This window comes from Meriones unguiculatus, chromosome 14 (genome assembly GCF_030254825.1).
Source record: "Meriones unguiculatus strain TT.TT164.6M chromosome 14, Bangor_MerUng_6.1, whole genome shotgun sequence".
In the NCBI taxonomy this organism is placed as follows: domain Eukaryota; kingdom Metazoa; phylum Chordata; class Mammalia; order Rodentia; family Muridae; genus Meriones; species Meriones unguiculatus.
Genome location: NC_083361.1, coordinates 17230690 through 17256336, shown reverse-complemented (window position 1 = coordinate 17256336; position 25647 = coordinate 17230690). Strand labels below are relative to the sequence as shown.

Genomic DNA, 25647 nt, shown 5'->3' with positions numbered 1-25647 from the left:
ATGAAGCCTAGCTTTCCTTAGTGGAAAGGCAGCCGGATCACAGATGAGCCGCCAAGCTCCCCGGAGCCCAGACCTCAGGTCTTTCCTGCTGTTAACTCTGCTCCAAGGTTCCAGGCAGGAGCTAATTCCCATGGAGCACTGGTTCTCCACAGCTTTTCTGCATGAACTTCCATAAACACGAGATAGAAAAAAAAGAACCCATGGAGCAGCAACTCTGTCCTCTAGAGAGAATGTGGCAGGTACCACGAATGCTGGTGAGTTACAGAACAGAGGGTCTCCTGATTACACTTTCGAGGCCAGGCACTGAGCCAACAGGATGGAGCCCCATGGCGACGTTTCCCAAGTACAGTGTCTTCCTGCCAGCAGACAGACACTTCTACCTTAAAGAACCTTAGTCTAGGAACTTAAAACCTCGCTACCACCAGCAAGAAAGTCTCTCGGTCCACAGTGACTGCAGATCCCAGAGCAGCAGCACGGTGATTCCCCACAAAGGGCTCTACCTAATCATGACAAGCTCTGTAGGAAAGTGAGAGGGTGAGCTGAAAGGGGAAGGGCAGGAGTGGAGGGGAGACTGGTTCTTTCTTCCCCAGGACTGAAGAATTAGGCAATTAGGAGAGAATCTAGTGAAAAGGTAAGAAGATCATGGGTTTGGCCAAGAAGCGGCTGATAGCATTTGAAATACAATTTCTGAGCAGGTTGAAACTTGGGGATGGACGGACACACATGCACACATACACATGTGCGCGCACGCACACACACACACACACACACACACACACACATGCGTGCGCACACGCACAGGGTGAGGACAAGATCAAAGAATGGGCAGAGCTTTGGGGGCAGACAGGTCTCCATCTGGATGCCAGCTCTGACAACTGCTTGGCCCAGCTCCTTCCCAAGCCCCAGCTCCTATATGTGTACAATGAAGGTGACAAGACCATGTACCTGTCCTGGATACCCTATGCTTGTTAAGAACAGCAGGACGGGCGGGGCAGAGCTTAGCTATGTTCACACGGCGGACACGGGGAAACACTATAACTGCGAGTAAGGCTCCCATCCTATTGCTGAACGGCTGAGCCTGCAAGCAGCAGCACAGACACTTACCCTACAAAGTATGTCCCAGCTGCAGAACTGTTTTCCTTATAAGGGGTTTGAGACCAGCCAATTCACTAATGTGGGCGAAGCCATGCCAGTTCAAACAAAGGCATAATCTATGAGCTTCCTATGCTAATAATACGGAGTATGTTCACTCTGGATGCAGGTTAACAGGGACATTACACATGCCATTTCAGTGTCCAGTTACAACCTCTGAGAGTGCAATGGCTTACAAATGGAGCACAGTAGCACAATGTTGTTTTGAGCTTTAAAACTCTGAACCCTTTAAACTTACCTTGCAACTTGTGTCCATTCTTCATACAGACTGAAAGTCATTAAGGGCTCAGGCAATTCCCGCAAATAGGACTTCAAAGCACCTGAAACCATGAACACACTCAGTATGCAGTGGAGCCACAAGCTGCAACGCTCTGCAAATGAAAGGTTCTCACAGTCTTCCAATATGCACAGGACAGCAGTGCTTAAGACAGTGAAACCTCACAAAAGAAATTCAGTTCTTTGCAAAAATACACAGAGAGAGCAATGGAAAATAAAATTAATTAAGGTAATTCTATTAATATATATAATTTCTCCATGTAAACGTAGCCCATGGGTGTGACAGGAAGAAATATTTCAAGTAGATCTTCAAAATAAATACACGAAAGCTAACTTCACCTTTGCTTAATAACAGGGAGTGGGGTGGGGGTGAGGAGAGAACCCAGAAAGAAGAGAAGAGGCATATATGTGTGCAAACATGCAGGACATATTATATTTAATCAGGGGAGTCTTTCATCTGACCACTCACTCCTCAAATGACAACTGTTCGTTCAGCTGATCTGAGCTAGGCCCTGCTTGCCACTGTGGACAGCTGGGTTTGCAGACGGTCCCTGGAGCTCACCTGCCACAGCATGGGGGTCTGAATAGAATTCATCCAGGTGAGATGTGGAGCAGTCTAGGGCAGCTTTCAACTTCTTTAACTTGGAGGCTCCAGCCCCAATCCGGAAGAGGCCCTAAAGACAATAAAAAGCCCGTAGCATCCAGTCAGACGGAGTCTCATCCAGGGGAACTTCGGCTTGCTTGTGAGAGCCACAGTGCCCACCTCACAACAGCACTCCAAGGGATGAAGAGTGCTTTGTGTCCCCAATGCACGGTGGCCTTCTTGGTGCTAGTTCTCCATCTATGAAAAAGCTTTTTTATTACACAGCACTGACCACTGACTACTACGTATTTCAGAAGATGTTATTTTAAAAAATGACATCTCAGGGGAAACAGACCAGAATGCGTGTCACTTTCCCCGACCCGAATGTGAACACACAGAGAACCAATCAGGAGAGGAAGGTGGACAGGGCACTGGGCCAGGACTTAGGAGACTTGGGCTTGAGCAGTAAGTCAGCAGGCTTCTCAACACTTTATACACCCACTGGCTCTTCACTGGGAATGAGGAGGTAGCGGTGGTGGCAGGTGCTGATGCCAATCACTAGTGCCGCTGCTCTCCTGGAAAGCGCAAGCAGGCCCAAGTGAGAAACATGGATTGGGGCTTTTAAAAGCTGAAGTTGGGCACCGGAAGCCAGCAAGAGTTTCTGGGATGTTCTTGATTTGGGCTGGATTCGATGGTGAAGTTGCATCTGTGGAAACTTGCTGTGTCCACTTACAGAACACCCGTTCTTCTGGACGCATGAGACTTTAACAAAAGATTCTTTAAAGGCCAAAGCTACCTTGCATTTTGACCCTAGCTCTGCCCTGGCATGAACTCCTTGCATGCTTACCTCTATAAAAGGAGGAATAAGAGTTGCCCTGCTTGGTTCATGCGGGTGTATTTGGTATGGATCTTACAAAATACAGTACATAAATGTACCCATTAAAACCACTGCACAGCACACACAATGCAAGACTGTCATCAACAAGAGGGCATGGACATTCTTGGCCACCACAGCATTGTCCCAAATCATAAACAGAGCTTGAAAGGAAAAGAGACAGGATGGTGAAAGGTCAAAGTACACTGCAAGCAGGACAAGTGCACACTGTTCTGGGAGGCCCCACTTATTTTATTGAATAAAGGTCCATCGACTCACTGGAAAATGTGGGTCACAGGGACAAGCCACCAGTCCATACCTCCATAGTGGCTATTAAATGAAAGTGTTTGAGGGTGATGATCTGGATGGAGGAAGGGTCAAATGATTTGGCAGATGGCACTGGGGTGCCCCTCACCTCCTCCTTCATGCCAGTCTCCAGCAACAACATGACGCAGGCTTCAATAGGGAGAGCGATCTCACGCCCACTCCTCTTCAGGTGTTCCTCCAGGGGTGTACCGAAGGCTGGCTTCTCTGCCCACTTATCTAGAGCAGTAAACAGTTGATAAGACCTGTGGCCATCTAATGAATCCCTGGACATTTTTTTTTCCAAAGCACCAAAGGACTCCCTAGCAGACCAGCTGAGGCTCGGGGAGATGAGAAACAACCAGACGTTTGGTGAGCTTTTGTTATTTACCAACTGTGGGCGCACGGAGTATGTGTCAGTCAGGACAATCGCTGGGGACAGAGGCTCTGAGCATGCCACATGGGACAAGGTGCCCAGGGGGGATGTTGATGGTGCCCTTGGACCCACACCACATGCTATCAACATATGAGGAGCCAGAGGCCTTTCGTTAAAATGCAGGCCACATCTGAGCACACTGTCTTTGCTGAATAGAAATGGACTCTAACCATGCAAAGCAGCACTGGCCTTGTGGGTAGAGGACAAGAAAAAGACTCCACCACATGAAAGCAGGACAATCCTTGCCATCCCAAACAGGGCTGCATGTCTACTATACAAGACCAAAAAGGTCAAGGTGAACAAAAAACAGGTGCCATCTGTGACCAGCAATACTGTCTGCCAATCTATATCCAGTTTAAAACCCTGAGTAGAAAGACTTTGTTGTATGTGGCTTCCAAGCAACTTATGCCAAAGGCTGTGCTGATGGTGGCAACAGTGTTTTGTGATTTTTGGGTCACAGTCCCCGTTTCATACACCACAGATCTGTGGCAGCTCAGCAGTAACATGTACAACAGTCAAAAGAATTCAGAACATGGATACGCTAAATTAAAGTGTGAGGTTCTAGGCTGGTCTGGCCTGTGGACACTGCAGAGATCTAGAGCTGCCTGAAAAGTACACAGAAACCAAAGAAGGAACCAACACATGACCCTGTTCAGCTAAGAAAGAGTGTTCATCCTCCCCAGTCTCTGATGGATGCCCCTCCTGTCACCACCCTGCTATTGGAGGGCTGGATCTAGACAGGGCTGTCCAGTGATGCTTCCCTCCCTGTGGGGAATAGGGTCTGTTATACCCACACAGAGAGGAAGAGAGAAAAACAAAATACTACAGATCCACTGAAAATAATGAAAAATAAAAAAGAATGAAAAGTTCAAAATGACAGCAAGGAGTGAGGAAAGATGAGAGAAAGGGGTGGGGACAGTGGCAGTAGACAAAAGACAGACCACGGTATCTGCCATTCTCAGTTCCTCGTCTCTGCCCCAGAGAACGTTCTAACAGGAAAAGCATCTGGAGGACTGGTCTGTCCCACAAGACAGAGGTTTGCAACAGTTCTCTGAAGTCTGGATCTTACCTAGACGGCTCTGTCCCTTTTATCTAAAACAATGTCAGTCCATCAGGCTCAAAATGGCCACGTGACCATTCTGAGTGGATAGAGAGGCTTGAGTTTTGCACAGGTTATCACCTCTGTAACTTGTCTAACCCTGAGATGCTGATGTTAAACAGGAGATAGACATAAGCCAGGAGGAAGGAGTCTAACACCCTAACCCAACTCCTGTTTCCTGTTTGTGTAGTCTACTGTAAAACCATGATCGTAGCTATTCCATTAACACAATCTCAATTTCTAAAATAGCAAAATATCTTGACAATCATGAGTTCAATCATGAATCTTGAATATTCTCCAGAGGGGTTTAGATGTGAGCTAAAAAAACAACAGCAGCATTTTAGTGGTTGAATCTCCTGCTGGCCAGAATGCCCTGTGGTGAATGTCCTTGAGGCTGCACATGGGTCATTACTGCTCACCGAACACTAGGAGGCTGAGGCATTTCCCTACACACACGCACCAACGCAGGGTCTAAGTCTGCCCATTGTGAACTTGTCCAGAGGATTACACAAAGAAGAACCCGAAGAGGGAAATCCAGTCCACCAGGATTTGGGATGAGAAAAGCCCATCCTTCCCCATAAATATGCACCTACCTCATAAACATTTACAAAAACTTCAACACCAGCGACACAGGGCTGGAGAGCTTGTCCTGCTAAATAAACTTCTATTTAAGCTTTTCTCTCTCCACTTTCCTTTGAGAAAACAAGAGCTGAACCCCCCCACCCCCCCAACACTGAGAGATGACGATCCTCCAGTCCTCTCCCTTGGAATAAACATCAAGCAGAGTATGGCTTAACACCCACTTTGGAGAGATAACCACAGAGGGAACAAATGAGAACGTCTGGCCGAGACACAGTTCCAAAGGCAAGTTCCAGTTCAAGAGCTGGCCCTCAAATAACAGGCCTACAATATGTCAAGTACTGCAGCAGGCACACAAAATTCTTAAGGAATGCCTGCTTTCACAGTAAGAGCAACTGGGCTGTGAAGGACACAGAACACACAGACAAACATGTAACAGCCATTAAAGAGACAGGACATATTGCTACGGTGGGGCGATCAATGGTATAGACAAGGGTCGCAAACACAGCTGTTCGGTGTGGGCCAGGCTGGAGAGCCTATGGCTGCAGCCACTCTGAGAGCTGGACGGAGATTTCCACAGGGGAAAGTACGCTCTGCTGAGATCTTTAAAATGCCCAAGAGAAGACAGAGGCCAGGACTGTTAAAAAATGTCTGGCTTTTTAAAAGTGGCAACTCATTAAAAAAACAAAACAAACAAACAAAAAAAAAAAACAACAAAAAAACTTGAATGAGCTTTGGCTGTTTGCGACTTCTGGTATAGACCATCAACGTGATAGCAAAGTACTCAGTGCTGGCTGCAGTGTTTAGAGAAGGCTCCTCAAGGGAAGGGAGGGAGGCGGGCACTCACAGGCATCAAGAAGCAGACAAGCACATGTGAGGGAGTTGGCTGGGAACAGCACGGAGACACAAGTAAATGAGAGTGCACAGGGCTGGTGGGATGGAAGGGCGGTGGAGCTCAGTGCCACCTACCCAGAACCAGCTGCAGGTGTGCAAGAGGACAGAGTGACAGCTCCCAGACTTCACAGCTGCAGCGAAAGGTACATAACAGAAGACGAGGAGGGAAGGATGGCTGGGGCGGGAGATCCTGTTGACAAGGGAGCAAGATCCTAAGGAACTAACTGATGTGTATGGTATGGGACAGTGATGGTGGTTGGTGGGGCTGTCGAGGTGAAGGATTTCCAGAGAAAAGGGAAGAGGAAGGGACAGAGAGAGGAAGAGAAGAAGGAATGGAGGGAGGGTGAGACAGGGACAGAGTGAGAACAGACCTCAGAAAAGGCTGACTAGCTAGGTGGGAACAGAATCAAAGACATGTGGAATCCTAACAATAAAGAAAGAGTGAAATTAGGAAGAAGGTGTCAGCAGATACAGTGACCTGGCCTGTGTCAAATACCAAGATATGGAGAAACAAGTCCCTGATCCTTGGGGAACTGTAATTTCCTTTAATAGCTGAGTGGGCACAGGAGCCGAACTGCAAAGAGTTAAGGATAAGAAGGTAGACAGCAAAGTGAAAATTCATTCAGAGTCTCTCAGAAAGGGGAGGGAGCCAAAACCAAATGGGCGTGAGTTCAAGACAGGAGGGAGCTTGAATAACCGCTAGCTGACTGAAGGGGGGTACTGGAGTCCCCAGGCATGGGGACAGGAGGATCCCATTGCATGATGTTCCATACTATGACATGCTGAGTCTTTCTGAGAGACTGGGCTAAAAGAAAGGTAGGTACAAGGTCAGGTGGAGGTGAGGGGGTCAGATGGTAGCCAGTGAGGGAGTGGCCTGAGAAAGACAGGGCACCTCCTTCATAGCTGTGCTCCTCACATGCTTCTCTGCTACCGTGACTTTCTGTTTATTGCTCTGGGGAATGAAGAAATACAACCTTCTTGTTTATATTAACATTCAACTCTTCCTGACAGAGCGTTCACCATTCAAGGACTAGAATGACATCAATACCTTGTTCCATGTAAGGGGGGCATCTCACACTTATTCTCAATGCACTGAACTTGACTAGCCTGCCCCTTGAGAAGATGAGCATGTGCTGCGGAGACTCAATCGATCATCCAGGAACTTGAAAACTGGGTGACTTAGGACAAAGGGCAGCCTGTCCCGCAAAGAATGGCCAAGTAATGAGATACACTGCACTGCACCTGTGATTGCTCAAGACCCAGTCACTCAGTCAGGCCAGAGGCACTCTAACAGGGCAAGGCACCCAGACACACAGAGTAAGTCAGCAGGGCTTCTGAAGCTGAGGGGAAGACATGGCGTCTCTTGGAAACCTGCTGTTCACACATTAGTCAACACACTTGCCCACCTTGCCTAGTCACATGTTTGCCATGCTCAAACCTGGCCAAGATCCTCTTGCACTACAAGCCCAAAAGCTCCACAGGGAAATGTATGCTCTAAAAGTCGGCTCTACGCATCAAACAAAACTACAGAGTCCACTCTCTGTAACTATGGCCTAACAGAGTCAACAACTGCAGACCAAAGATGACTGGAGAAGGTGTGGGCAAGACAGCACTTGCCTTCTAAGGATGGAACAAGACCTGTGTTCCAGGCCTGCAAGGGAAAGAGAGAAAGAAGAAAGACAAAGACTGGAAAAGGCTGACCTGTACTGAGTATGTACCGACCTTCACTTTCTTACTATTCCCCAAAGAAGGCATGATAACAGCTATCTTCACTAGCATCTGAGTTACTGTAATAGACATTATAAACCACCTAGAGGTATAGAGTGTTTGGAGCATGTGTGGAGGGTGTTTGCATACAAGATGCACTTTACATAAGGGACTTGGAAGCGTGGGACTTTTGTTCTGGAGAGCCAACCTCCTCATGGACACCAAGGGATAAATGCAGTACAACCCGAAGATGAGAGACTAACTCCTGCCTCAGCAACTCCTGCCCACGTCTGCTGGTAACTGGTCTAATGATAAAACAGAGAGAAGTAATAGCAAGAACTGGGGTTGGAGGAGACTATAAATATCCAGCTGAAAACTAAACACCAGGGGAGAGTTCAGCAGACCAGTGGACAGAAGGGTTGTGGACTTCAGCGGAGCAGACTAACATAAGAGCTGGTGGAGCAGGGCCTGAACAGGGCTAGACAGAGGCCTCGTGATTTGATCACAGTTACTGATGTGGCGTGACGGGCTGGCTTGTCAAAGTCTTCCTTTGTAAGTCTGGAATACTTTTCTAGAACAGACGGATGCTTCCTATGGAACAAAAACTGACTGGAAAGGGTAATTAGAAGGCAGAGGTTTTCAAACCCATGGAAGAAGCAGAAAGGCTGTTTCTCTTGAAGGGAAGGTGTTGAAAGTGCAATGCTCTGTTAGTGTGTTAATCCGGGTTTGGAAGAAATTAGAGAATGCAGCAAGAAAGATGAAATTATGCTGGGAAATGCTAGGCAGAGAGGCTTTGTCCCAAGGAAAGGCATGCAAAGGAACCAGGGTGAAGAGAACAGAGGCAGAGGGGGCAGAGCAAGAGGAGGCGTCAGCGGATACACAGGTTACATTACCTTGATGGGCGCGCATTTCGGGAAGGGCCTTTTCTAAGACTGCTAATGCTTTTCTATGGTAATCTGCTTGGGCTTCTAATAACTGAGAACAGACCCACATTCAAAAACAAAAGTAACGTTAGCATTGGATGGACACAGACACAATGGTTGAGCAAAAATGAAAATGATCTCTTTCAAAAAAGCGTAAATGATTCAATTTCTACAGCATGTTAACATTCAGTTAAGAGAAGGTGCTTACCGTCACGAAGAACTTGCCGTACTCCCCTTCCTTGGCCATGAAGTTGTACATATCTGCTGCGAGTTGATCCTGGTGAGAAGATTCGTCATCAACATCAGTCAAATAAACTGGTACCTGACAACAACCTCTGGGATTTCTTAGATCAAATAAAAAGGATGAAAACAGTCACAGGTGGAATGCCTAGTGACGGAATCCAGGTGGGCACTGAATCACAGCGAGAACTTCCAGCAGTGAGATGGCTCAGTGGGTAGAGCACTTCCCTCACCAACATGAGGACTTGAGTACAGTTGGGCGCTGTGTGTATCTCCTACAGCAAGAGGGTGGTCCAGACAGGACAAGCCCTGGAAGCTTGTGGGCCAATGAGCTTTGGGCACACAGTGGTAAAGGACAGAACCTGCCTCAGACAAAAGGCAAGGCACGGGCAATGCCAATAGAATCCTCTGATATCCCCCACACACACCAAAAAAGAAAGAAAAAAGAACAGGAAAATTTTTTTTTTGAATCAGCATACAAGGAAATCCAAGTGTAAGGATTAGTGTTAATTATCAATGTGACAGGATCTGGAACCCTGTAAGAGACAGGCATCCAAGCACCACCACCTCATGAAGCAATATTCACCCTGTAGGAATGCCTGTGAAGGATGCTGTTAATTAGGCTGAGGTGGGTGGTCAGGCAGGCAATGACAGTCATCGTTCTCTGCTTCCTAATCGTGGTGTGATGCGATTAGTGTCTTCAAACTCCTGCCATCTTGACCGCAATGCCATGATAGACTGACTGTACCTTTAAGTGTTAGTCAGAATAAGCCCTTTCTCCCTTAAGCTGCTTTTGTCAGATGATTTTATCACTCTAATAGAAAAAAAATAAAATAAAATACCAAGATATATGCTGGCACACCTTTTAGAAAGTCAAGTTATTGAGCATGATTTGGCATTTGTTACCATTTGGGTTCTGGGTAACAAAAAGTAGGGGAAAGATCATACTTCTATTGTCATATAAATGTAGAAATGTGTATGGAAAACCCCTTAGATACTAGAAACAGTAGTTTGCTGTTAGCAGCAGTAGATGCTGGGCAAAGAGAAGAGAAACTGAATCCAGTGACTGAATCACAGCGAGAACTTCCGGCAGTGAGATGGCTCAGTGGGTAGAGCACTTCCCTCAAAAAGAACGTCTTCATTCTGTACGGACACTTTTTAATATGTGAATTTATTAACTTTTATAAAAATTGCTGTTATTTGTATTATCTTGCAATAATGAATGAATCTCAGGCCTTGTACATTCTAGACAAACCTCTACCACTGAGCCTACCATCTACTCTTTATTTTTAGACAAAGTGTCACAAAAGTCCTAGGCTGGCCCTGAGTACTTTCTGGAGCCCAGGCTGGCCCTGAGCTTGTAACCGTTTTGCCTTAGTTTCTCAAGTAGCTGGGATGACAAGCTCATACCATCAGGGCAGAAATTTAAAGGCCAGATTTGGTACTTGAATATATGTTTTTAATGTGTATAGACATATATATATGAAACATATCAGAAAACTATAAATAAAAGTTGAGTAAGCTTTTTAGTGTACCATCTTCTATTTTTCCCAATGAGGTGCACAAAGTAATATGAGGGCTCTCTTATACAGAAATGCATATTAGGAGCAACAAATATCCCTTTAGAATAAATGAGAAAGCAAGGAAGTAGATTGCCTAAGCTCTCGCCTTGTCCCTAACCAAAGAGAGGAAGAGAAAATAAGGAACAGTCAAATGCTAAACAGAAACTAAAGCTGGGGACGGTCTGTGCCGCCCGGCATATTGGGATGCAGCAGTCTTGTAGGCTCAAGGGTCAGAAAATCATTAAGCATGGAGCTTTGATGAGTTAAGGAAAACTACAAACCTATAACGCATAATGATAATATATTTTTCTTTCTTTCTTTTTTTTTCTTTTTCTTTTAGATCAAATCTCACCACATAGCTTTGCTGTCCTGGAACTCACTATGTAGATCAGGCTGGCCTCAAACTCACAGAGATCTACTTGCATCTGTTTCCCAAGTGCTGGGATCAAGGTGTGCGCCATCACGCTGGACCTGCTTAAGGACAGTATCTCTAATGAATTATATCCCAGCAAAGGGGACAATTACACTAAGTTATATTACATCAGTACATGGAGAGAACTGAGCAGTGTACACGGACTGGGCAGGGGTTAGGAAAGAATGACGTGGATGAGCCTCAAAGCTTGTAGCCAAGGATGACCTTGAACTTCTGACTCTCCATCTCTTCCAGCTCTCAGGTGTTAGAATTGCTACTCTCAGTTGGTGTGGTTCTGGGACTGAACCTAGAGCTCTGGATTCCAGCCAGCACTCTACCACCTACTACACGATCCTTTATAAACATAAAAACTATGATGCAACTCTTGAGGTATGTTTTCATTTTTACCTGCAATACTCAGTATTAACAATAGTGTAGAGGTCAAAATTGCTCTCTTAAGGGAGGGATTATAACATGGCCTAAACCAAAATATAAGAGTCCCAAAACAGTCTAGGAGAAAAAGACTATTTTTTGAAAAACAAAAACAACAAACAAACAAACAAAAAAAAAACGGGGGAAAAAAATCAAAGATCCCAAGATTCACCAAAGACTTGTTTCTTTACCACCCTTAAAAACATTTTAATAAGTGTCTGTTTACATGGTTAGAGGATATCACTTAATCATCTAATCATTATGGAATTTATAAACCAACTGGTGCAGAAAAATTTTAAAACTAATCCTTCCTGCCTGGCATGGTGGTGCATACCTTTAATACTAGCATTTGAGATTAAGAGGAAGGCGGAGATCACTGCGAGTTCAAAGGCTAGCCTGATTTACATAGTAAGTTCTAGGGCAGCAAGGGCTATTCAGTAAAACTGTCTCAAAAACCAAAACCAAAATCAAACAAAAGATCCTTCCCTTAGTAAAGACCAATTTACTATGCACCAGATGTCATGTTTATATTAAAAAACCTATACTAATACACTGCTCTCTCTTCATAGTGTCATGTCATGTTAATTGTAACTTTAAATTATATTTATTTTCTTTCCTCTCTCTCAACTGACTATTTTAAATAAGCCCAGGCAAGTTTTCTTTAAATATCCCACTTGCATTTTTTAAGACTTGTTTTAGTTATACTTGGGTATACATATGTGGATGTGTCATGTATGGGTATGAACATTTGAGTGCAGGTGTCTACAGAGGCCAGATTCCCTCAAGCTGGAGTTCGAGGTGGTTGTGAGCCACCTGATGTGGGTGTTAGGAACTGAATTCGGGTCCTCGGCAAGAGCAGTATGGACTTTTTAACCACTGAGCCATCTCTCCAGACCCCACTTTGATTTTTAAAACTGTGATTTTTGATTATAAAATAATGTACAACATTAAAAAATTTAAAACCATTTCAATATCATTCACGTTATTCTGACATGAAGTAGATAAAACACTGAAAAGTTTAAACATGACTTTTTACCCATTATACAGAAAACAGCAGGCGGCCGAAGGTCTAGCCTGATAAGTGGATTTCCATACCTTGCACTGTTCGACTTTATTCCCAGCTTCATCCATCTCTTCCTTGAGGGTATCTATTTTGGATGGAAGCCCCTGAAAGTTGGTTCCTGAAGACTTGTGTGCTTGGTTCCACCTGCAAAACAAGGGAAGAGCCAGACTGAGAAGGAGCCATGCAAACTCAACTAGGAGTCAAGGCTAAAGAGATCTTTAGAGAGCCCCTTTCCTGCAGCCCGACTCCCCTGGATGGGAGCTGACTCCCAGGAGGCGTTCTTCTTGCTTATGTATAGCTTCTAGAATAGAAGCAGGCAAAAGCAGGTACTAGCTTCTCCACAAGGCAGGACTCTTGTAGTGCTGGGGGTGGCACAGCCAAGTATATCATGTGTCACACAGACACCACTGCCAGACACAATCTTTTCTGCATGGTGCAATCATGGAATCCTGTGAGGCACCCTCCTCCTGGTTTGATCTGGAATGTTCTCTATATCCTGAGAACAAGTGCCTGCTCTTGAGGCCTTCTTATGATACACTCTTCTACCATTTGAGACCCGTGATTGCTTTTAGCAGTAAAAGCTAGAACTTCAACCTGCAGCTATGAAAGTATTTCAGATACACATAGTAACAGCAGAGTGGCAGGAGAATGATGGGTCTGTAACATTATTTTTGGTTTTCAAGTATGCTTTGACCCATTTGAATACAGATACGTCTGGTCTCGTTAAAAATTTAAACATACATACTATGCAGACGCAGCATGAAAAACCACACTAGCAACTTATTAGGCTTCTCAGTCTGCTCCCCTTTTCCACAAATGCTACAGTTTACCCCCTCAGTTCCCAGTAAGATGCACAGAAAGCTTCCCCAGTCTACAGAGGCAACACAGCCAGTGCTGAGTCTGAGAAAAGCACAGAATTTGAACTGTGACGTCTTGTTTGAAGAACAACTCCAGCTTAATCTCTGCCTAGACAGTCTCATCTATTAGCTGATGAACACTGTCTACCTTTCAGAACTAGGACAGGGAGTACAAGCAGCTGGGCATGGCGGCACACACCTGGGATCCCAGCACTCAGGAGGCAGAGGCAGGCAGATCTCTGTGAGTTTGAAGCCAGCCTGATTTACATAGTGAGTTCCAGGATAAAAAGAGCTCTCTGTGAGACCCTGTCTCAAAACAACAGAAACAAAAAGGAGGGGATGGGCATAATTGTTTGCAGTGCACATAACACAGGTGCTCACTGTGTTAGATACCATTTTCCTTCAAGGACAGCAGAGCCACAGGAACAAGAAAGGGCAAACAAGGAACACACAACCACTGCAGTTTTCCAATAAATGAGTACGACTATGTACATAAGAATCAGTGTTGGATATCCCAGGGTACATGTGCTTGAGACGTTGATGCCCCGACAGATAAGTGAGGGCACACACAACCTCACCAAATTAACCAGCAGACACTCTTTCTCCTGAGCAAAACGATTTGTAGTGAGGCATACCGCCTGGTCTGGCTGCCATGCAGGGTTCTAGGCACACATGTGCACATGACAAAGACAGCAGAAACCTCCGTCAGAGTTCTAGTCCTGCCACCTGCCGCCTCTAGGGTGTGGAGCAAATCATACAGACAGCGTGTATGGGCCCCAGCCTGTCTCTTGACAGTCCTCTTCACAGAAGCAGAGGGTGTTTGCTCTATCCTGGCCTTTCCAGCTGGCTGCAAGGGACCTCTGCACTAAGTGAAAAGCAAGCAGTATTTGCTGAAAACGAAGAGGAGGAAATAGAGCAGGATTGGTGGAATACCACAGAGCATGAAGACTCACACCTGGCAGGTGTTAGAGACACTCAACCGTAGGTGGGCGCTGACTCAGAGATGTTTCCAGGGTGTCTGAGAAACAAAAGAATTGCAGCAGCGCCGCAGCTGCTGACTCCAGAGCGGAAGCTGCTCTCTGAAGAGTACCACTGCTGGCAGAGAGCCTGTCACCCGTGGAGCCACGAGCACTGGGACAGCCCACCAGCACTGGACTTTGTATCTAAGGTTTCACAGAAGCAGCACGCATGCCCATGTCTCTCTCGTTGGACGAACCCAGTTATTTCTGCAGTGCTGGGAATGGAACCTAGTCTGCAAGTGCTCACCACTAAGCCATAGCTGCTTTGTGCTGTGATAGGAAAGTATGGCGGGTTACAATCAGCAAATGTTGGGGGCAAGGTAACCACCTGGCCCTTTATAGGGGTCTGTTGGCCACTGTCATACATTAAGAGAGGGGACTGGGCTGTAGGTCCTTCTGTTTCTGTTCCCACACACTACAGAATAAAGTGTGTAAATCATTGCTAAAATAAGGGCAGAGGGGCAGCAGTCCTGCTCAGGCCATACAGGCTCCGCTGTACCAGTCCACAAATGGATCAACAGCCCATGGCCCTAGTTCTCCAGGGTTCGTGGGACCTTCCATTTCTTGACCATGGAGGGTTTAAGACTTGGTGAGGCTCTTATAAGCTTGTTAGGATCCTAGATCTATTATCCCTCAACTCCAATGTCTTAAGAACTGTGATCTGAGAACTGTCAGCCCCAAGCCTTTCTCCTAGGAATACATTTACTTAGTTTTCCTAGTGCTTTTTTCTGCTTCCTTTCCTTGGTGGCTCACTTAGTTCAGGGTGTTGTAATAACATCCCCACTGCCATCCTGGGAAGAAATAGGCTTAAAGGAGGTGAGCATGGCTGCGGTCTTGCCAGTGACTCAGTGTCTGGCTCTGCAAGGCTCAAATGCTGATCACAGGACAGAATTCTACTGCCACCCTCTCTACTTCCAAAGCATCACCTTACCTTGCTCTGACTGAGTCCCAGTCCAACACCAATTTAGCAAGCTGTTTCCTTTGCTTTTGAATGTTGGGAATCTCCACCTGGAAGGAAGAGCAAACCACATAGATATACCTGGGGATTCTAGCTAGTCAGCTCTTTACAAAGATTTTACTTTAGACACAAACTTCCCGTACTTCCCCAAATAGGTCTACATTAAAGCTTCTGATTATTGTTAAAATTTCAGGTATTCATTAACCATTTACTATCTGATCCCTGCCAGGCCAGGCAGCACAAGCACCCACCTCAGCTATGCTGTAGAGAGGGTCCACAATCTCCTTCTCAATAAAAACTTCGTGCTGTGAGAGCTCAAGAGCCAGCTGGTTCTCAGCGTCCCCACAGGTCTCCAGCATCTTCCTTTAGGGACAAGATACCCAACAACAACCATGAGCTCATTAAACCGGGTACCAAGCCGTCACGTGGCTGCATTCTGCTCTGAGACAGGAACACAGCGGAGCACTACCCAGCAAAGCCTTTACGATGCTGTGCATGTGGGCTATCACCTAAAGTGTAAGTCCAGATGTGGGCTTTAAAGGTGAAATGAGTGCAGACAGAGAGGTGGCTCACTGATGCAGTTCTTGCTCGGAGTGTCTGAGGCCCTAAGCTTCCGTCTGAGAACAGGAGGCTGAAGGGAAGGAGGGAAGGGCTACCTCTGGCATGTCCTTAATGTGGGTCCAGATAAAGTGTGAACAGGGAGGTCACAACTTAGAAGAATTGGGTTCTCAAGTTAGGTGAAAAGAGTTCTCAAAATACCCTAAAAAAGTTTAACATGTGCAAATGTCACTCATTACATGTGGTTTTGTGTCTGTGAGTGAGTCTCGCCTTAGGAGTTCTTCCTCTAGAGTCAACACAAAAACCGGGCCTCCAGCTTACAAAGTATAGATGTGGGTTCCACTCCAGCAGCACACAAAACAAGGTTCTGGATTGCAGATGAGGGGGCTGACTAACATTTACAGACCATGAGCACTGCGATACTAGAACAGCATACTTCCTTTTAATTTTCTTTAAACACACAGCGGATGTAACCCCAAATGGGTGTGCAAATGTGTAACTCCACTGGTTCAGTCCTCCCTCGTGCATTTCTTCTGCACCATGCCCCGCCAACTCTCAGGAAAGTTCTTCTGGCAACAGAAAGGGCTGTGGTGTGGAGAGGTGGCGGTGGTATCACAGCCACGCTGAACAGTTAGAATGCAGGCTCTGTTCTCTGCGGCTGTGTGGTCTCAGGCAGTCTCGTTACCGTTTCTCTGCCAGCGTCCCTCATCTGTAAAATGGATGCCTACTTCCCAGGTTGTGTTGAAGGCTCAGTGAGCTAATACTCAGAGAGCATTCAGCAATGGGCTTGTACACAGCATCACTGGTGTGAGAGGAAAATGACTTACGTACAAGGACGCAAAGACAGAAGCCTGCATGGGTTTTAATTTCAAAAGATGTGGAGAAGACTCAGAATGCACATGCTTGCATGCATGTGTGAATGCTTGTGTGTCTGTGTGTGCATGGTAATAAGCATTCCAATTACCCAGATATAATAATACATCATACCCCCTCATAGCCATAAATTTACAATTATGTATGTGTCAATTAAGAATAAAAATATATTTAAAAAGAAATAAACTAGGCATGTAGTAGTAAAAACAACTACTACATAAGCCTCATAATTGAGGCGATACGTTCTTCCATGTTCTGGTGGCCACGCTTACAGTAAGTGACTCTGAAGGACTGAGGACTGGTCAGTGCTAACTCTTGAGCCTGCACTGGCACAAGGAAGTGTACAAGTTCATGTGCAAGCATGCGGCAACACATACTGACCCTTGTGAGTGGCCCCTTCTCCGCCCAGTTCCACCCAAGCTCCTAGCAGAGGCCACCCCCAGCATTCCAGCCCTGGGATGCCTCTTCTCCCCAGATCTAGCCCCTGATGGAAGCGCCCCCACTGTTGTGTTCCCAATCCCTACGGTGGCCGCTGGACACAACAGCTACCCATTCCCCATGCTCCAGGCCAAGGGCTCTCTGCAAGTACCACTCTTACCCCAAGAGAGACTCTTCTAGCTGGGCTGACGCCTCCTGCATGTTCTGGGCGAGAGCTGTCAGAGGAAGCTTTTTCTGCAAGGCAAAGACAGGGTGGATGTTTACCTGCTCACTCTGGGTACCTGGCCCTCCAGGGCAATCTGCACAAGGAGGAGGGCTGTCTCTGTGGCTATCCTTTAACTAAATTCACTTCAAGTGCTTCACGCACAGGGCTTGGTCAGCACATGGGGAGGGGGTGCCTTGAACCTGGGGTGTAACCGGCACAGGGAGTGTGCCTAGCACATGGGGCTTGCTCAGCACGTGGGGGGTGTCCCTACATGGGGTGTGCTCACTAGGGGCTCAGCAGCTGCTGCTGTTACTGTTACTAATTAATCAGGTGAACAGAGGTTTGGTGTGCTTATCTGGAGTCTTGGGACCACAAGTGGTTCAGATTTGTAGACTTTGGAATATGTCCACTGTCTTTACTGGCTGAATATTCCTAACTTGAAAATCCAAAATGTGTAATGGTCCAAAGTCTGCACTCATAAAGACACTGATTTCAGAGAATTCTGGATTTCAGGTTTTGTTTTAAATTTTAATTAAAATTAAACTTATTAAAAATAATTCCCTTATTGTGGGGATAGGGCACAGATGCAAATGTGGAAGCCAGAGGAGAGCTTGTGGGAGTCAGTTCTCTCCCTCAACTCAGGTCGTCAAGCATGATTTTTTACAGGTGAGCCATCTTGCCTGTCCTTGTTTGTTCTTGAGACAGTCTCATGTATCTAGAGTTGGCCTTGAATTCACCGTGTAGGCAAGGACGACTTTGAACTTCTGATTCCCATCTCCATATCCCAGGGTGCTAGAATTACAGACAGGTACTGCTACACTCAGTCTGTGTGGTGTTGGGGACTGAAGCCAGGGCTTCGTGCGTGGCAGGTCAGCATTCTACCAACTGAGCTAGTGCCCTAGCCCCTGCGTTCCGGTTTCAGACTGTGTTTCATGAATAGACCTTGCTCTCTAAATATCATCATTAGTAAATATAATAAAGTGCGCAACTGTAAAACTTTGGCTAGAACATTTAAGAACTGGGTCTTGATCTGGCTATAGTCCAAAAATTCAGCTTTAAATATCTAAATGAGTTTTGTGGTGTTTTTAAGCTTTACAAAACTGGTCATTTTTCCTATCAGAGATCTGTTCTCAATCAACAACAGGATCATCTGACCAGGGAACTCAGATCCAGAGGTCAAGTGGCTGGCCTGCAGCCTCACAGAGGGCGAGCATGCAGACCTAAGTTCCAACGAGCAACATCAGCCAGCATCTATATAGCACTGGCTGGTGTTATCTTGGAGTACACGTAAAGAGGCCTGGACAGTAACAGAAATGATGCTTCTAATGACATGGTGTTCGAAACACAGTGCTTTTATTCTGCGAAACCATGTCATTCTGTCTCCCCAGTGAAAAGAACATTTATGTCAGACACTGCCTATCGCTTGACGTGCCTACATGCATTGGGTGTACTTCTGGGCAGCTACCGAGGACAGTACCAATAGTGGTGGCTCTGGAGGAGGGATGGGGGTCTGGGACAAACTTTACTCATGTTCTTTTGTACATTGAATTGAAGTTATCCATGGCTCTAGAGAGATGCCTCGGCAGTAAAAAGTACTTGCTGCTCTTCCAGAGGACTTGGTTCGATTCCCAGCAACTACAAGGAGACTATTACTGGCTGCCATGTTTTCAAAACAGAACGATCTGAACATAACTGAGGATAATTCACGGTTTGGGTGAACTTTTAAAAAAAGAGATGGAATGTAAGATAAACTCAGTAATCAGAGCAATGGGCTTCATGTAATTCTAGGACTCCCTGACTCTCTGGAGGAAAAAAAAAAATCACAAAGAACCTATTTTATAACTGTCATTCATGATCCCAGTTGTAGTTTTCATCCCTGACTCTATAGCTTCGATCCTGTTTCCAGGCATACATATATAAAGAAATTCTGCTGAAGGTATGAGCTGATTAATGAAGATATCTGTCCACACTGAAACTCCACAGGGAAAAATCCAGCTTCCCAGGTGAACAGTTCTTCCTCCATCAGGGAGGAACTGAAAAACTCTCCACTGGTGACATATGTGCCAACTATACAGACAGGCCATGATCTGTCTCTTAAAGACCCACTTTATGCTCTGCTGGGTCCACGGAGGCTCGAGGAGCTGAGAAAGCTGCTGCTTCATGTCTCTTCCCTCCCTTCTCGCCTCTTGCCACATGCTACTGCTGCGCCCTGGGAGCTCTACCTGTGTTTCCTGCAGCCCCTCTCCAAGCTATGTGCTCTCCTGAGGATTCCTATTTTTCTCACCACTGTCATGGCAACTCTTCTTGTTTCCCTCAGAGACTTTTTTTGGCACATTTTCTTGAAAGTTTAAAGGAAACTAAGTCATCAGACACTTCAGAAACTGGGATGAAGACCCCTGTCCCACTGTCAGCATGTAACACCCTCCCCCGCCCCCAGCAACTCTCCTCTCGGCAGCTCAGGCACTGAGCCCTCCAGGAAGCCCAGCTGACTGCTTCCTTTGCTCTCTGTTCCTAGCATCCTAGGAACGTTTTATTCACCGTGTTGTTTTATAATTACCTATTGGTGGCATCCACCACCCAACTCGGCCAGGAGCACTCTTGTATCTCTTACACTCAAACACAGGAGGCATCTGACAAAAATTCAGTTTGTTTTTAATGAGTAAGTGTGACAGTTGGAGAGTATCTCAAAGCAGGCGACAGAAACAATAGGACATGGCTGTGTGAAGGAAGAGTGTTATATTTAGGGACTCTTGGGTATGATGTGGCTGGACTGCAAAGGGAATGAGAGGAAGCAAAAGGTAAAGAAGCTGCTGGGACAAAATGGGATTAGAATACAAAGAGCTTAAGTCATCCTAAAGAGTTTGAGCTGTATTCCAATACTGGCAACCAACAGAGCCCCTCAACAGTTCCCACTGGCTTTTCAGGCACCTCCTTATGCCCAGCTACACCACCAGCACCACAGTACCTTCCCACCTTGGCAACTGACTCTGATAATTAGACTAAAGACTGACAAGAAAGAAAGGATGAAGGCAGGAAATGTGGTTCAGAAGGGAAACAGGATGACAGTCCAAACAGTTCAGGTTTTCATGATAACCAGGTCTCACCTTAAGGAGAAGGTAGGGATGAGGCAGGGGTAAGGAATTTTAAAGACACCCACAACGAGAACCACAGGGCTAACCAGCAAGGCAGCTACTGGAGGGTGGAGACAAGGGTGGAAGGTCAGTGGAACGGAAGCCAGGCTAGAAGAGGAACAGTGGGCACGGAAGCAATGACAGTCTGTCTCTGATGGGTAGAGCAAGGCAGGCATTCCTGGACCCATAGGTGTATGCAAAGTCCACTCAATTTACACAACTGCAGAATCCTAATAACTATTACGCAAGGGAGGGAAAACTTTGTGGTCAAGTGTCCTGTAAGCAACTGTGGGAAACTCAAAGTGATGACACAGATATTTGCATATCAGCTCTTCCTTCTGTGATGTCTGGTGATTATCAAAGCTGCAAACCCTAGCTTCACGGTGAGCAACTGAACTGCCATTTAACACGGCTCTGAGACACAGCTGATACTCACATGTCTCCTCTCGGCATCGGTGCCGTGCTGACCCTGGAAGCATGCTATCAAACGCTTATGCGAATGGTGACACATTGACCGTACAGTGTCCAGGCGCCGTTCAATCTGTCAAAGCAGAGACAAAAGAGTCATTTCACAGGGCTGACAAGGAGATCCAGCTTCTTCCATGTGTGCTGTGTGCATGGAGGTAGGAAAAGCGAGCTGTGGTGAAACACCTCAGCTCCTGGGTGTGAATGGACAGCTCCTACTCACTCACGCATGGTTCTCGCTGCTGACACTTGATAGCCCTGGGTTGCTGGAGGTTGTCCTGTATACTGTGTCGTGTTCAGTGGCATTTCTGGCCTCTACCTATTAGATGCAAATAGCCCTCCATGCCGCCCCTCGAGATGTCACCTCTGGAAAAGCACACGGCTGTCCTCCTTACAATGAATGTCCTAGACCCCTCCAAAGCTGAATCTGTCCAGGCTACAAGACAATTGTGACTCCACCTATGAAGCCGAATAGTGGCAGTTAGCTCACCAGCTAGAGCACCGCAAAGCTCCGGTCCAATGGAACCACCCCTATCTACTGTGGAACAAGACAAGAATGGGGTCTTCCCCGCACAGAGCAGCAGACCCCAAATCCATGTAACACAACTGAAACAAGATCAGTATCAAAACCCTTTTTCCACTTTAGGTTTGGGTAGGTTTTTTTTTCTGTCTTAATAAGGCCCCCACAGCAGAACGGACACCTAGCAGTAAGACCCACACATCTTGAATAGCCTCCTAAAATAAGACTGCTGGGACAGAGCTGTTTATGGCAAAGAGGGCTGCTTGTTACAGGAAGGAATGCCAAAAATGTGTGTTCTGATGACTCAGAAGAGTGAGAGCAAGCCCTCAGGGACGCTTTCTATTTTAATGAAAAATCAGCAAATTCAGAGCAGAACACATTTTGACCCCTGGTTGCTTTGTGCCTGTTTCTCAAAGGTACCCGGACACCAGCAACTTCTCTTCAGATACAAACCCCGGTCATCAGGAAAATGACCTGCAGGCAAGCTGACATTCAGGAGCATGTGCCATAGCACCACCCCATTGACAGTGGCTACATTTGAGAGCACTAGAAAACCAGTGCAGTCTCCATTTGCCATAAGAGCAGATAATCGGAATCCCAGAACTTTGCATCAACATGTCAACTCCGTGAGGACAGGAGCCCTGTCTGCTTTGCTCACCGGGCCTCCCCAGGTGCCTGGCCCGGTGTCTGCCACAGGATCAGAAGGTCTCTCTACTTTTGACTATGCTGAATAAGGACTGAGTACTCTCCTGTGCCTGGTACTAGAAAAGCAACGGGGAATACATTCCGGTCTCTGTCTGCTGGGGTTCACAGCCTTCTGGACTAACACCTCACTGCTAAACCGCTAAAGCAGAAGGCAGCTCTGGCAGAAAGACAAGGGAGAAGAAGGCAGTGTCACCTCAGAGACAGACCAGCAACACAAACCTGGTGGCCTGTGGTGGAGATCAGAGCAAAATCAGACCCCTCTCTCAGGCTCCACTCTCAGGTCTCCCTGCCATCTGGTTCATTCCCTCATTAGCCCCACAGTGACCCCATGGGGCAGAGACTGGCAGCATCCTCACTGGAAACTGAGGCACTGGGGGATTAACTTAACCTTAGGCCACAGGCCAGGCCTGGCAGTAGAGTTGGTACTGAGAACCACCATTTGGTTGGTTGGTTGGTTTGGTTTTTTCTTCAAGTTAAAAACAGCAGAAAAGGGAGAGGGAAAACACCTGTGGCGATTATGATAGAGTGCAAAGGAGAGTCTGTGTTCCGGGGGGGGGGGGGCGCGCAAAGCTTTCATACCCCACAGACAATAACGGACAGCTAAGCCTGAGGCTGCCAGGCCTCGGCTCTCCTCCAGCTACAAAGACCTCATCTCAGAACTTCAATGAGATAATATATATTACTGGGGCAGGATGGTATGAAAAAACACATGAAAACCTAGCTAAAGCTTGGCTGACACAAACAGTACTTCAGGAAGAAAATGAATTTAAAATACGTGCCTAAAACTAGGAAATGTCAAGAACATATTTTTGTTTTGTTTTCTGAGACAAGGTCTGACTATGTAGCAGAGGCTGGCCTTGCACTTAAGACTTTGCCTGCCTTAAAAAGAGTGAGTAAAAATGTACCAGGTTGGAAGTGTTGCTCAAGGAAGAATGCAGCTTAGACTGCTCTTGGTTCAATCCCCAGCACCAAAAGCCAAATCACTGGCCCTCCATATCCATGGATTTAACATTCAACAAAGAACAAAAAAACTTTCTTAAGACCACGTGTGCACTTTTCATTGCTGTTCCCTAAACAACACACCATGAGGACCATGCTCACAGCACTAACATCCTGTAGGCACTGTGAATAATCAAAGAGGGGATTTAAAGTACAGACGAGGCTGGAATGAGGCTCAGAGGCACTTCCTAGTATGTGCAAAGGCCTGGGTTTGATTTTCAGCACCACAAGCAGTAAGTGAGTAAATGAAAAGGATGCTATCAAAAGGGTGTGTTCAAACACTGCATGGCTTTGTATGAGGTCATCTAGAACCCATCTGTCCATGGAAACCAAAACGACTATATTCTACCTGCAGGTGGCGGACACAATTTGAGACATTTGGCAGGCTGTGATGGAAGGAAGCCCTTTCCTGACTTATGCCAGCTCCCTTTTTCCACAGGAAGGGGTAGACATTCTCCTGGGGCCAGACTCGGTTTTAGAGCCTGCCTGGAGTAGGCAGACTGCTGTATAGGTTAAGGAATCACAAGGCAGGCAGGCAGGCAGGCAGGACAAGCAGCTTACCCATGCAGGCAAGGCTCGCCCTCCCTGAGCCTTCTGCAGTGGGTGGGGACATGAGCATAGATAAAGCATATAAAGGCCCACTGTCTCCTCCAAGACACTTGACAGATAGAGCAGAGTGGCCCTGGCCTCTGGGGTTGTGCTAGATCTGCCATCTCACTACAAGCCTAAGCTCCCAAGACTCAAGCATTCCAGAGTTGGGGAAAAACAGCGTGAGCAAGACAGAGACAGCAAAGCTTTAGGATGGAGCCCCTGGGATCTCAAGCAGCGGGCAGGATCTGTTCCAAAAGGGGCAATATCACAGCAGTGAATCAGAGTACCAGGCTGCCCAGGGCCTGTGACCAGGTCTCTGTGCCAGGGGACCGACCAGACCTCACCCCACCCTAACACCTGGCACTTGAAAGCAGGACTAACCCCATCTGAACCCCATAACGACAGAGGGTTTCAGATCCCCTTCCTCTCGCCATCCATCCCATGCTTCTCTTTCCCTATTCAAAGCCATGTTAATTCAGTGATTCTGTTCCACCTAGGAAAGAGGAAGTGAACCGTCTCACAAGCCCCACGTCTCACCATGCCTGTCTCAACCCAGTGCCCGTGCCCTGCTTCCAGCAGTCTCCCTTGCTGGGGTCTGAACCCAAGGCTTGTGCATGGTAGGGAGGTGCTTTACCAGAGTCCTACCGCCCAGTCCTAGATTTATTATTTGTTTTCATTCCATGTCCTTAAAGAGACTGTTTTAAGACAACTGGAGGCACAGACCTGTAATTCCAGCTCATGGGAGGCCTGGAAGGGCTACAGAGTGAGTTAGAGACCAGCCTGGGCAATGCAGCAAGGCCTTGTCTCAAGAAAATAGTAAGAAGTGGCTGTGGTACAGCTGTGTGGTAGAACCCTCATGCGGCATGCGTGCAGACTAGGATGGGAGCCCTAGTCAGGGGAAAAGGTACTTTGTTACCTGTAGCAGATCTTCACTGAGTACTTCTGTTTTCTCAGCTCTGTGGGGAAAATGAAGTTCAGAATTAGAAATGTAGGAAAAGTAACCTTGTGGAACTTAAAAATGGTTCACTGGGGATTTCTAACAAAACAGGCAGGAGGAAATTTACATGAGAGGGCAACTTAAGCAAAACAAACAGAAAGACTGAAGAGCAGCCCAACACAAGACCCCACGGCGTGGGGCAGTGGCCCTTAGCCTGGAGCCTGCTGTGGGGGCTCATTCACAGCCTTTCTCCAGGGCTGGTCACCTAGCATTCTAGACCGACTCCGTGGGTCTGGAGTGCACTCCTGCATAACAGAAGGTCCACATAGGCCGTGCTCTGAGAAACAACGCCTGTCTGAAGGCTTAACTTCAGGTACTAAAATGATCACATCTAAGATTTCATAGCTAGCCCTACTGAGAAAAATTGGTCCTAAAGCTGCAAAACCTAACAACACATACCACAGTAGCAAATGTTCCTTTCTTTAACTTCAAGTGGAAAAAAAAAGGTTATTTCCTAGCTCTCTCTGGTGCTTAGAACAACTACTAGATTCGCTGAACTTCACAGAGAACAGGATGTGGCCAGCTCTCAGCTATCGAGGCTGCTGGAGTCCAAAGCTACAGAAAACTGCCCAGAGACCCAACTGCTAAAGGGTGATAAGTAAGGTCACTGGACACGCCCTTGAATAAGACGTGGGGATCCTAGCCCTTTCCCGCCTCTCTTGTGTTTTTGACCATGAAGTGACCAGGCCTTGCTTGTTTTCTCATGATATTCTGTTCCACCACCCGGCCAAAGCAACAAAGCTAACAAACTATGGACTGAAAACCTGGAGCCTTAAGCCAAAATAAACCTTTCTTC

General features: G+C 46.6%; 1 protein-coding gene across 5 annotated transcripts in view; it reads right to left on the bottom strand.

Moving 5' to 3' along the window:
- Arhgap17 (Rho GTPase activating protein 17) overlaps positions 1-25647 on the bottom strand; it is an 84036-nt gene that overhangs the window by 25069 nt on the left and 33320 nt on the right. For all 5 annotated transcript variants that reach the window (XM_021654940.2, XM_021654955.2, XM_021654934.2 and 2 more), the window contains exons 2-12: positions 24771-24810; positions 21011-21115; positions 17399-17472; positions 15621-15732; positions 15343-15419; positions 12568-12679; positions 9035-9103; positions 8797-8878; positions 3301-3428; positions 1991-2102; positions 1391-1472 (exon numbers count right to left, since the gene is read on the bottom strand). In XM_021654940.2, the coding sequence (XP_021510615.1) occupies positions 1391-1472; positions 1991-2102; positions 3301-3428; positions 8797-8878; positions 9035-9103; positions 12568-12679; positions 15343-15419; positions 15621-15732; positions 17399-17472; positions 21011-21115; positions 24771-24810 (993 nt within the window). The remainder of the gene's footprint in view (positions 1-1390; positions 1473-1990; positions 2103-3300; positions 3429-8796; positions 8879-9034; positions 9104-12567; positions 12680-15342; positions 15420-15620; positions 15733-17398; positions 17473-21010; positions 21116-24770; positions 24811-25647) is intronic.